At 44.1% G+C, this 13,606-nt stretch overlaps 2 protein-coding genes across 2 annotated transcripts; both read left to right on the top strand.

Annotated features, from left to right (window-relative positions):
* Positions 1-7,595: 7,595 nt before the first annotated feature.
* Positions 7,596-12,167, top strand: LOC127308112 (BRAP2 RING ZnF UBP domain-containing protein 2). The gene is made up of 12 exons (XM_051338889.2): positions 7,596-7,848; positions 7,937-8,052; positions 8,311-8,419; positions 8,511-8,625; positions 9,351-9,448; positions 9,808-9,914; positions 10,298-10,544; positions 10,653-10,706; positions 10,874-11,017; positions 11,111-11,175; positions 11,612-11,666; positions 11,809-12,167. Exons 1-12 carry the CDS (start codon positions 7,672-7,674, stop codon positions 11,953-11,955), a joined length of 1,434 nt encoding a protein of 477 aa, XP_051194849.1. The 5' UTR covers positions 7,596-7,671; the 3' UTR covers positions 11,956-12,167.
* Positions 12,168-12,545: 378 nt separating this feature from the next.
* Positions 12,546-13,393, top strand: LOC127308113 (uncharacterized). The gene has a single exon (XM_051338890.2). It carries the CDS (start codon positions 12,809-12,811, stop codon positions 13,142-13,144), a length of 336 nt encoding a protein of 111 aa, XP_051194850.1. The 5' UTR covers positions 12,546-12,808; the 3' UTR covers positions 13,145-13,393.
* The last annotated feature ends 213 nt before the right edge of the window (positions 13,394-13,606 follow it).

The raw sequence follows: 13,606 nt of genomic DNA, 5'->3' as shown, positions 1-13,606 counted from the left end.
TTATTTGCTTACATATTGTTTCACAAGGGTTACCACTTAAGAACACAAAGTAAAAAAAAAAAACTTAAAGCCATTGGAAGTTGAGCAATTGTAGTTTAACTAATAAAGCCCTCAGTAATGCCTAGTCAGGTCATCTCGAGATCAGAACTCGAGATTAATATTTTACCAAGCACCTCGTGATATGATTCGGCGCATATAGCTGGAAAGCTCGGGAAGTGCACTCGTGCGCGTCATCGACTAAATATTGTAAGCCTACTAAGATAATCAATGTCTACTTAAACAGTGAAATCTTTGTCATCCTCCTATGATGATGATGATGGTTATAAAAAAAGGGATTGGCCTAGTTACACGAAAGTGGCCTCTCTCTCCTTGACTTTGACCGGAGCCAACCATATTATTCTCACTTGGGTTTTTCTGTAAGCATTTTAAGATTCTAAGCGCTGTAGTTTCTAGAGTAATTCCTTATTTAACACTACTTAAAAATTGGATATACGGAATCCTTATTTGGCACTGAAAAAGCTTTCCTTCCTATTTGACACTTTGTCGATTTTTTTTGCCTTATACAGTATAACACTTTCTGTCCGTCCCGTTACAGTCTGCCGTTTGTTTTTTCTTCCTTGACCAAACTACCCTTCCACCAGTAAGCGCTGGAAGAAGAAAAAGGAGAAACCACCGACCCATTGACGCATCTACTCCCCTGTCACTCAATATGGAGCCCTAGCGGGGCGCGCTGCATACCGGAAGCAATTGCCATAGGAGAACAGGGGTGGCTGCGGAAGGCGGAGCTAGGAAGGGCGGCCAATTCGGGGGCGGGCAGCGGACGTCGGGCAAGGCATGGCAGCAGAGCGCCCATCGGCGAGCTCTGATGCGTGGGCCCTGTATTCACTTTTCGCCGGCCGAAAACTCGTCCGAGCTAGCAGACCCCGTATCCCCACCCCGTAAAACAAAATCCTACGGAATATTCTGTTTTCAGCGGCGGCGCGTGGGTGGCTATGGCGGCAGCGCGGGGAAAACGGTTGGAAATTCTGAAATGTCTGTGCGCCCTAGTGAAATGGGATGAGGGGTTGGCCTTGTATTCAGCCTCCCGCCCCGTACAAGTAAGGGGCGAAGAGCCGCCCCGTAGCCAAAACTGTAAAAATCGATGCGGGGGTCTGTTTAACGGGGTCTGCTAGACGGCCGGGTAGCTTCCTACCCCTTATTTTGGCGGTTATTATACGGGTTCGGCCCTTTTAAGGGGCCCGTTAGACATGCTCTAAGGCCATGGTGCAGCAGACACTGAGCAACTCCATCAGGCCGCTGACTCGCTACTGCTTAGCTGCTTGCAAAAAAAAAAAAAGATCAGATGTACAGATCGTGATGTGTTTTGAGCAGCTTTGGAAAGCGAAAAATTGCTTGATGTTCATGAAAAAATCAAACTTCTTCCTCCAAAATTTTGTTGCACAGCTGACAGCTCTAATTCCCATTCCCCACCAACCGCAGCCAGGAATCAGAAATAGCATAGGGAATATTCATTCCAGTCTACGGTCTACTTCCAGGCATCGCTCACACATTTTTGGCTTCATACAACAGTTTCTTGTTAAAAAAAAACAGTCTATACTAGTACCAGAAGTCGGTTCATATTTGGTCATTTAACCATGGCCAAATATGTCACATTATTACTTTTGTCTTGCACAAAACTTTGGTCACATAATGCATCAAGGACAAAAGAGTCTTTCATATCCCTATTTAACACCGTTAGTACTCAAAAATGAACTAGACTGTCATATAAGGAAAAACAAATTAGACGAAGTGTTAAATAGGGAAGAGAAACTTTTTCAGTGTCAAATAAGGAATCACATTTTTAAGTAGTGTCAAATAAGGAATTCTCTTTCGCTTCTAGTACTGTCAATTGTGTTGTGATGCTACAATGCAGATTCATGCACCACCAAATTCGATGGCAGATCTCAAATTCATACAAATTGGCAGGTTTAAAGTAAATAACACTTATTGACTGGGGAAACATGCGATTTACAGAAGAACAAGTTCAGTTGTAAAGTAATACAGTAGTGTTCTTCTGGTGTTCTTCTGTAAATCGCATGATCTCAAATTCATGCAAACTGGCAGGTTTAAAGTAAATAACATTTAACGTCTGGGGTAACATGTGATTTACAGAAGCACAAGTTCAGATGTAATGTAATATTCAAATATCAACTAAACGGCGGCATGCAAGCAACTAAGTAGCAGGTAGCTGATCCTATCATGTCGATCGTGTTAAGGTAGCTTAAGTTTGCTGGACCACTCCGATAAGATCAAACAGGGCATACTCTTGTTTTAAGTCATGTTAGCATCATATGACTGAGAGACAGATGCCTAATCATGTTTTAAAAAATCACGTACTCAGCAAAATAATAGCTAGTAAAAATCTAAACAATGAAAGAATGGTCATGCAATGAGCGAAGTAACACAAAACTTGATATAAGCATAATTTCACGCACAGCCAACAAGGGTCCACTCGGTATTTATGATGGGAAAAGCATACCTAATGGTGGAAAATGCATCCAATTAAACTGGAAGAACCATAGCGCTGAGAAATTTGGACGTAGAAAAATGGTCGTGCTGAAAGGTTTTAATCCTTCAAGGATGAAAGATAAAACTCAATTTATTTGGGTTTTAGCCACCAAAGTTTCACGAAAACCGTAGCAGTAGTCGTAGCAACGTACTACTTTCTTTCTTCTCTGCCTCGAGCTGAGCCATGGAACGTCCAACTGGATGCTTCAGATTTCCTATATTAGAATGCAACCTCACATTATATAGCCCTCAATCTCTCAACGTATGTACGCTATGAGGGATTTATATTAACTGTCAAGAACTTATTTGTTCGAAAATCTCAAAAATTTCTGGTCTATGTTCGTTGACCTCCTCTGTTGTTCCAATAAAGTTGAATAGCCTCCTTTACATTGTCCCTGCAAGTTTCAATTCCGAAATTCAGCTTAGAATTCATGCAAGCAGAAACTGTTATGTACGGAAGTACATGGCCCCACCATGGCAAGTAGATGATTTCCCAATTATATCATAACATCACGAATCCCTCAGTTAGGCTGTTTAACATTTAAATTAGGAAGATATCCTTTAGATTGGGCTCTTAAGCCAATTAGACATAAGATCTTAGATTAGATTCTTAGGCCTTTATGAAGAATAAATCAGCCCCTAGTGCACAATCGAAACAATATTGTCATGCAAGTTCTTCAAATCTTTAAACAGTTTTCTTCCATTGACTTGAGCATCTTCGCATAGATCCTGTGAACCTAGAGGTTAAAACTGCTCGTTATACCCTTCAGTAAAATCATTTCCATATCCATGAGCGAGCACATGCTTATTTTCTAGAAAAAGCTACATATTTGTGTATCTTTGCTATAAAAAATGGTTGTTTTAAAGATTACAACATTAGGGGGGGGGGGGGGGGGGGGTCAACTTGGTCGGCCAGAATACACACACTACCCAGGCAAGCAGATATCATACAGGTTCAATGGAACAAAAATTACAATCCAAAAACTTGGAAACCAAGAGGCCTAGCGAAGGCCACCTCCATAATTCACATCTGGTGAAGTCAACCACATGACTAAAATCCATTTAAATCATCTCAAACAGTCAACTAGATTAACAAATAACATAGTTTTCTGTTTCTGGGGATGCTCAGTCAACATATTCCTACTAACCAAATAGCAGAGGATCATTGAAACCAGATCGGTGAAGATCTCCAGGCAGGTTGACTGCAACCTTGGTAAGTGCATTATTGATCCATAGTTTCACAAATATTTAACCTCTGTATATTTAATTTATATAATATTTATCTTATCTGCTGTTTCCAGGAAAGTAATAATGACTACTTTTTGAAAACAGGACCTGATTTACCTTTTCCGATCACCACTTCCTGTTACAAAGAAGGTTCCTAGAAAACATGTATATGTTCTTCAAGGAGATTAGAACTTCACGATGAACATGTAAGCTAAATGAAAGCTGCGGCTACTGCTTTGATACACCAATATAGAAAGCATGATAAAGCCCATGCACCTTGCTCAGTAAGTAACCAAGACCAAAATATAAGCACACATATTTTAACGCCACATTAATTTAACTGTATAGACGAACATAGCTGGTTCATTAGTCTACGCCTACGAGATAAATTGCACTGAAGTAGAATAGTAGATACTTTAACAGTTCAGCTAACACACAATATAAAAACTAGGAAAATGTCAATGTACCTGTCCATGGACCAGAACGCAAGAAGAGAGATGCTTTTGCCCCATGGACAAGTTTCTGTACTTTGAACACCTGAATTTCGTGCCTATGAGTTGCTGGCCTGTAAGATACATGAGGCCAAACGAACAAGGAGCAGATCTAACAAAATCCTGCACATGACAAACCCATAGATCTCAACTTGGAGGGATGAACTCTGAAGCCCTATCCAGCAAAGACTTGGCTTCCAAGCTTCGTACTGTCATGTAGAGTTACACAGCAATGTTGTGAATCATAAGGCATTGTTAGTGTATCCTCTGGTCGGACTCAATCCACCTGATGGACATGGAAATTGAACCAAAAGGGTGAACTCTCCATGATAATCTAGTAGCAAGTCTGAATTCAAACCATGTTCTGCTCCGTACTGTCATGTAGAGTTGCACAGTAATATTTTGAGTCATAAGGCTTGTTTGTGTATCCTATATTCAGACTCAATCCACCTGATGGACATGGAAATTGAACTAAAAGGGTGAATTCTCCATGATTATCTAGTAGTCAGTCTGAATTCAAACCATGTTCTGCTCTGTACTGTCATGTAGAGTTGCACAGCAATATTCTGAATCATAAGGCTTGTTTGTGTATCCTCTAATCGGATTCAATCCACATGATGGACATGGAAATTGAACTAAAAGGTTGAATTCTCCATGATTATCCAAAATGCTACGGTGCTCCCCACCCACCACTCCAACCAAAAAACGTTGCGTCCATCCATCCCATCATCATCCGTCCTTATCCAGGCATAAGGTTCTGCCATTTCTAGGGACATTGGGCGCTAAGCTCATCATCAGGATTCTGAGAGCCCAGACACGGTTAGTGCATCGCCCACACTATCAGGCATCGGTGGATCATGAACAAAGTCAACACCTTGTACCCTGCAAACCTTAGCAGTTAGCACTTCGCATCTGGCGTTCGCACGGACGCGGTCCCTGGATAGCTGCGCTGCGCCGCAACGCGCGCGGCATTACGTCGAGCACTTCGCGGGCAGCCAACCGGCCGGCGGCAACACGCAATGCTGACCTTTTGCAAGTTTTCCGTCAAGCCGCGCCAGGAAGCAACTGCAAGACGCGCGCGGTGGCCGAGCCGCCGGAGGAAGCGGCAGCGGGGAGCTCGGGCGGCGACCAGAGCGCGGGCGCGTGCACGGCATTATGCCTTTTTTTTTCAATAGGCACTCTAAAAATTTGTGCTGGGGAAAGAGGGTTTCTCTCGCGGTCATACGCCATCGCGGTACCTCACGGCATCTCCAACGGGACGAAGTGAGCAACGGTTTTCCTCGACCGTGACCGAAAATGCGCCTGGTCCTTTTTCAGCGGTGCGACGCAAAGTGATTGGGCTATCCGCGGTGACGCAAACATGATCCAAATATGTACCAGGTGGACGCTGCGCGGATGCACTGGTCCCGCAAGTTAGGGACAGCGAAATTGAGTCCTTCGATTTGTTTCTTTTTCCCCTTCTTTGCTCTCCTCGTGCGACGCCACCACCCAAACACCTCCCGCCGCAGCGGCGCAGTACTCGTCGTCGGCTCGGTTCTCGCCGCGCGGGAGAGCAAGATCGTAGTCGGGGTTTTCCGGCGCGTACCTGCCGCCTGTTCTGGGGTCAAATGTTGCCGGTTGCGCCGCCCGGCCGCGCCGCCCACGGCCTATTCGGTCAATTGCGCTGGTAGGTGTCTGCTCCGGTTTTGGCCGCTATTATGCGCGGCCATTGATCCACAGTTCGTGTACCCACGCAGATGGACATGTGGCAGATGCTAGACAAGGTCCGCGCGGAGGTCGTTGACTCCTCTTCCGACGAGGAGTCCGATCAGTTCATGCAGATATTGGCAACTACTGCAGCCTCCATGATCCATGAGTTTAATTCAAACGCGGGGCCAGTGCACCGGGGCTCTGTCAAGGGCCCGCTCAAAAAGCCTGCCGCGCAACAGAGTGGAAGGGCAGCTCCGGCTCCACAAGGACTACTTCCACCTCACCGATCTGGTGTTCAAGGAAAAAATGTTTCGGCGTCGGTACATGATGTCAATGGAGTTGTTCATGGTCATTCTACGGGGCGTCAGAAACTACGACTCCTACTTCCAATGCAGGCCTGATGCAACAGGTGCGCTAGGCTTCACCTCCTACCAAAAATAATCCGCGGCTATTCGCATGATATCATATGGAATGGCTGCTGATATATTCGATGAGTATCTTCGAATGGGTGAGAGCACCTGCCTTGAGTCCATGTACCGGTTTTGTCGAGCCGTGATTGCTGTGTTCGGACAACATTACTGTAGGGAGCCAACTGTTGAGGATACAAGGCGGATGTTGTCTATCAACGAGTCTCGAGGGTTCCCAGAAATGATTGACAGCATAGATTGCATGCACTGGGAGTGGAAGGGTTGTCCATTTGGATGGCAGAGCCAGTACAACGGGCATGCGGAGGGACGGACTGTCATTCTTGAAGCTGTCATATCTCAAGATTTATGGATTTGGCATTCATTTTTTGGTATGGCCGGTTCCAACAATGGCATCAATGTGTTGCACCGATCACCGATTTTTAACAGGCTCATGCAAGGCAAAGCTCCCCCGGGTGAGCTACGATGTCAATGAAAATGAATATGGCAAGCCATATTATCTTGCTGATGGCATCTACCCTGACTGGGTCACACTGGTGAAGTCTATCCGTAATCCAAACTCCGAGAAGACGAGGAGGTATGCCAAGATGCAAGAGGCTTGCAGGAAAGATGTGGAGCGCGGATTTGGTGTGCTCCAAGCTCGGTGGTCAATTATCCGTCACCCGGCAAGAACATGATCGCTGAAGACCATGCATGGTGATGACATGCTGCGTGATCATGCATAACATGATCGTTGAGAACGATCATCCTGATGACCGCAATGAGCATCAATGGGATTTTCAAGGTGAGCTGATTGCGCCACTCCCTGGTGCATTATCTTGGGAGGACTATCTACATATGAATGTACAAGTCACTGACGAGAACGTGTGCAAATGGCTGCAGACATATCTGATTGAGCATCAGTGGGCATTGGCTGGCCATGAAGATCATGCGTAGAGAAATACCATCTTATTTTCATGTAGATTTTTTAAAATTTGAATGTAATAACTATGACTTCGTTGAAACTCTTTATTTTGTTGTTTTCAAAAATCATAATTTATGACGACGCGGAAATGCGTCGGGTCGCTGGAGCCTGGAGGCATCCCCAGGGGCACACACGGAGACGGTGTAAATACAGTCTTTTCGCGTCCACCGCGCGATGCACGCGGACACCGATTTGGGTTGCCCTCACTGAAAGGTTGGCCCCACAGTGTCCAGCAAGCTAAAGAGACTTTGGGATCAGGAACCTTTTCCGAATAACCCCTTCTTCGCCGTCGCCCTTGGCTTCTGATCCATCCTCTCCGTCTCCGGCCATGGCGACCGCCGGCGATCCCGCCGCCCTTCCCCCTTCCGCCTCTCCTTTCTCGTCCACCGGCGCCCTCGAGTCGGTCCCCTTCTCCTCGGGGAACCCCCGCATCGAGGAGACCCGCGGCGTCGTCCTCCTCCACCCCGACCCACCCGCCGCTTCCTCCTCGTCTTCTAATCTCCCGGTAAGCCATATCCTAGGGTTTATATTTTTGCTGCTCGTGAATAGGGTTTAGCCTCCTCTAACATTCGCTCGCGGCGGCGTGTTTCTAGGTCGGGAGGAAGCCGCGGGTGTGCGTGCCGGCCGTGCCCAACCACATGACCTACGCCGACTTCTGCCGCTTCTGCGGCGCCTTCGTCCCCCACATGCTCGAGATGCGCATCGTCAGGTACCTCGCTTGTTCACCACTGCGTAGTTCCTACACTTGCGTGCGGCCTCAGGCCTCAATCCCCTAGCTTGGTCCACTCCAAGCTGACGGGTTCTGATAGGTTCCAAGTTAATTACTCTGCGCAATTTCCACAATCCCATCATTTGTTTTGCTTTACTAGACTATAAACCCTCAAAATTGTCCAACGTGGTGTCTTGTGGCTTTGAGATGCTTTGATGTATGCGCGACTTGGAGTCTTAATTGGTGCTCATGGTGTAGGATCGACGGAGCGGAGGACCAGTACAGCGTTCTCATCAAGTTCGACACGCTGAGCTCCACCGACAGCTTCTACAAGCACTTCAATGGAAAGCGGTTCTCGTCGCTGGAGGTGCTGCCTTCATTTGATTCTGCCTAATTTCTGCTGCTCTGATTTTTAAATCTGTTGCGATGATTGATTGGAGATTGATGTGTGTTTGCAGGGTGATGTTTCTCGTGTACGCTTTGTGGAAGACGTGCACTACACTCAGTTGATTGAGCACGCGCATAGCTCGGTTACAAGCTTGGCTGAGCAGCCTAACTGCCCAGTTTGTCTAGGTATGTGGAGGTGTCCTCTGTTATTCTAGCTATCTGTTAGTAGAAATTTGGAATATCACATTCTGTTGCTTGAAATAACTTTGCGCAGTTTTACTTGTTTTAAAATCATTAGAATGTTCGCCTACCGCACTTTTAATTACTCTGTAGCTCACCTAATATGAGAAACAGAGTTCATTCATGATTTGTTTGAAGACGTAGTCCTCATTATGGGCCTGTGCATCACACAATTAGTGAAACCTGATTCTGAAGCATGCATGTTTGCTATCTCTGTTCCATTGGTAAACTTAAGCCACGTTAAGTTTTCACCTGGTGCTAGTGCTGTTCAAAACTAACTCCCATTTGATCCTCACAGATTTGCATTATTTGAGAATGCTTATGTCTTATTCTTTTATTAACCCGGACATGTAATTTTGTGATTATTACTCAAATCATTTAAACTATAAATAGAGGCTAAGAAGGTAAGATGATTCTTTTCACTATGCTATACTGTCGTCAGATAGTTCAATCTCTTTGGAAATTTGTGTCATATATGCATCTTAAAACTTTACCTGTAAACTGTCCACCACACTTTTTATGTTCACAAGGCATGATATAGGGGTCGCACTCCATGCCTATTTACTAGCTCTGTAGCACATAAGTTTTTTTTTTTACTTTTACATAAGCCCAACCAATAGATTTCGAGTTTATGTTGATTGCATTGTTTGTTTGTTTCTATTTTTGATCAGAACGACTTGATCAAGATCCTGGAGGCATTCTTACTACAATATGCAACCATTCTTTCCACTGTTCATGCATATCAAAATGGACAGACTCTTCATGCCCAGTAAGATCTGATATACTTAGTTCATAACTCTTGTTATTAATATTAGAGTTGATTAATTCGAATTATACTGTTTATATATACAACCAAAATAAAATTTACCGCAAAAATATAAAGACATAACTGTGCTATCAATAGTTGATCTTTGATTTGCTGCTACCAAGTTGACAGCATCTCAAATTATATCACTTAGCGCTCTTTTTTTTTGTTCAGTACTATGTATAGCTAGACCGAGGCCTACTGGCTCTAAAGGATTTGACCCTCATTGGGATTTTGTTTTCCCTTGGTCTAGAGAAACCACGCTATTCTTTTTCTATCACTGCGAAGAATCCCTTCTGCTTACACTGGAAAGTATCGCATAGGTTTGTAGGTATTGTCAGCAGCAACCGGAGAAATCCATGTGTTCAATCTGTGGAACTTCAGAGAATCTTTGGATTTGTGTAATCTGTGGTAATGTTGGCTGTGGAAGGTAAAGTATTTCATGTTCACTCTCAGTTGCAGATTTGAGTAGTTACTTCTTCTGATCCAAAGCTTAGGTCTTCTGGAACATTGACAGAGTCTTCATGATCATACTTTGACCATCGATGTCTATGCAAACATGTTTCCTTCATAAAATTATTATATATTATAAAAAATACATAATAATACAAATCTGTAAATATCAATTTGATGTTTTGGATGCTACTACCTCCGTTCTGAAATGTAAGCCTTCTTAGAAAGCTAATTCGTAATAGTAATTATTTTCAATAGATGGTCAAACTTCGAAATGTTTGACTGGTAAAAAATGCTAAAAATGGCCTTTATTTTAGATTGTGTGTAGTAACTTATCAAATTTGATTGGTGGGGTAACAGGTACAAAGGTGGTCATGCTATTGAACACTGGCAAGAAACTGAACACTGCTATTCACTTGAATTAGAAACACAAAAAGTTTGGGATTATGCTGGTGACAACTATGTCCATCGTTTGATTCAATCCAAAACTGATGGAAAACTGGTTGAGTACAACTGCTATGGTACCCATGGAGCAGATGGAATGTGTTCAATATGCAGTGGTGATGCAGGAATGGATGAAGCTATACTTAACAGTAAAGTTGAAGCTGTAATGTACTAAGTAAATAATCTTTGTGGAAATCATTAACAATACCTTGGTGGTATGTTTCTGCATATGTTTTCTTTGCTTATAAATTTGCTTTTCCAATTCTTTTAGATTGTTGAAGAGTACAATGATCTCCTCACGTCTCAGCTTGATAAACAAAGAAATGTAAGTTCCTATGTTCTTGTGCTTACCTGGTAGATGTTTATTATCAATTAGATAACAATACACCACTTTTAGTTATTAAATTTCTACATACCATACCATTGATCTATTGTGCTTGAGAGGGTAACCAAAGTGATGTGAATCTGACTTTGATTTTGGTGCTAATGTAGTACTATGAGTCACTTCTGCTAGAAGTCAAAGAGGAGTATGAGAGAGAAGTTTCTGCTGCTACTGCAAAAGCTGTGAGCATTAAACACCCAAAGTTACAGACAAAGCTTGATAAGTGCATTGAAGAGAAACGTTTTCTTGATGACGTGAGCACTCAATTATTTGTTGAAGTTAGGTCTAAATGTAAAATTAGTAACATTGGTTACATATGTACTCATATTTTATTTGTATTTTTTCAGATTAATGCCAATCTTGTCAAAAATCAGGAGATGTGGAGAGAAAGAATTCGGAAAGTACAAGAAAGGTATTTGTTATTTTTGAATTATCACAAGACAATGGATGAGTTAATGCTTTTATTCGATACAATCCCACAACTATTCCTGCTAGATTATAGTTAGGCTGGGTAAAAAAGCGCTTTCACTAGCTGGCACAGTACTAATGCTCAATGGTACTCATGTGAAATTGCGGCTGTGAAAATTTCATGCTGATCTTATTTTGGTATAGGTTATATTGTTTAAATGTTCCTCCAAATGTTGTCATGAGTAATCAAACTCCTTTCCTGGTCATGAATATTTCTTGGTTGCTTTTTTTTTATAATGTTTATGTTGACTTCTTGTGATACGCTCTTGGGCCACCGCTGCAGGTGTTGAACATAAGATGTTGATCATTGAGAATTCAGAACATAGTTGTAGTTTCTGTTTTACTTTTAGTCTGAAATGTGTCTAAGAAATTATTTTCAGGGAACAAGCTGCGCTTAAACTGAAAGATGAAAAGATCAAGAAGCTGGAGGCGGAGGTTAGTATGGTTAAAGTTAACATCATTAGCTTAGGCGATACTGCATGACATCTAAAAATAAAAGGTTACCAACTATATCATTGCATGTGTAAAACACGTAGTTTTAGCCTACGTCTAACTGTTCCTTGTCATCCTGTGACAGCTAAGTGATTTGATAGCCCATATTGAGTGCCGAGACGCTGTGGCAGCAGCTCCTGAATCAGTCTCAAGTGACATACAAGGGGGCACGATACTTCCTGGACCATCGACACCATCCTCCAGCAGCAGCCGGGACAGAAAGCGGAGTTGAGATCTGCTTACCGTTAATGTGTTTTAGTGAGTGAAACTTTGCACCATTAGAGTACGTTCTATTCCTAAATCTCTGCCCTTAATTCAAGAGTAACATGCATACATCTGATCTTCCAACTCATGGTTGGTAGTATCTATTGATTGATGGTAACGTGTTGCCCATGTTGGGATCTGGCTTCTCAAATCTATGTCAATGTGGATCCTTAAATTCCATCTGAAATTGTTATTTTAAATTCAGCATATAATGTTGGGTAGATATGTGTGATTCATGTACATCTGGAAAGGAGTTTTTATGGCGCTGGCAAGATATTTGTGTTGAAGGAGTCTCACTGAGATACTGATGTAGACGAATACGGAAGCTACTAGAAAATACCCTGACGCCAACTACGTGGTCGGTATTTTCGATGTTGTTTTGGAAGAAGATGCACGACAAGCCAAACGATGTGGGCACGCAAGCAAACTACGAGTGCGACTGTCAATATCACGACATATAGATGTTTTGTTACTGATATTTCTTGGTGAGTTTTAGCTGAATTTCTTAGTACAGGATCATACTATCATACTACGCATATACCGATGGGCGTGCATACGCGTCCGCCCGCCGATCCGACCTCCCCTTCACGCCGTCGCCACCAGTATAATCACACCACGGCGGGGCCTGTCCTTCTCCGTCATTTCGCCACACTTCCTCCTCCTACTTAACCGTCGCCCCTCCTCGCTCCTAATCCCGTCGTAATATCCGCCTTAATCAAACACAAACACACGCTGGGCTACTGCTACTGCCAGTCCTTGTTACGTAGCCAGCAGTTTTGACTTCTCGCCGTCGTGTCACGGCAGAAACATCTATCTGGTCCATGGAGATGGATTCCTCGTCGTCGCCTCCGGCGAGCTCGCTGGGGCACAGGCTGCGGGCCACCGTGTGCTGCTGCTTCGGGGGAGACCGGGCGCAGTGGGGCAGGCGGCGCGTTGGCGGTGGCGGTGGTGCCAGCGGGGGCGGAAAGTTCCGGTACGACCCGCTCAGCTACGCGCTCAACTTCGACGATCAGGGCCCCGACGGCGACGAGTACGAGACGTCCATCGACGACTTCGGCGACGGAGACGGTGGCTTCCTGATCTACCATGGCTTCTCGTCCTCGCCGCCGCCTCTGTCGACCACTCAGGCGCGGGAGGCGGCCGTCGCGGCCGCGTAAGCGTAGCCGTGGACCGATCGATCGATCTTCCGTTCGGCTGTCAGAAACATGTTGTTCGTAGTAGTAGTGTACTGGTAGTACTAGTATAGCTCCTGCATGCTGCATCTCCGTTTTGATCCATATGTACGTCTGTTACGTATCTACTATAGTAGTACACTAGATACAGCATGTGTATATAGGAGTATGTGACTGAAAGATCTTTATTGCGTGTATGCCGATTGACATTGGATTTGGAGTAGTCGAGCTTTACATCCAGACAAGAGTTTGTAAATCATGAGATGATTGTAGCAGGCAGGCAGGCAGGCAGGCTTATTTTTGGTGCGACGAAATGTTTTGCGGCATTACGCAGGCTTGCACGTACGACCTATGGGTTTTGGAGATGGATTGGGCGAATAATTCTAAAGGCATGGCCTTTCTTTTTTGTCAGTCTTCGGCAGAGCTTTCCTTGTGACGGAGAAGGCG

The sequence above is a fragment of the Lolium perenne genome, chromosome 6 (genome assembly GCF_019359855.2).
Source record: "Lolium perenne isolate Kyuss_39 chromosome 6, Kyuss_2.0, whole genome shotgun sequence".
NCBI lineage: Eukaryota > Viridiplantae > Streptophyta > Magnoliopsida > Poales > Poaceae > Lolium > Lolium perenne.
The sequence above is the reverse complement of the archived record's forward strand: the minus strand, read 5'-3'. Positions and strand labels throughout refer to the sequence as shown.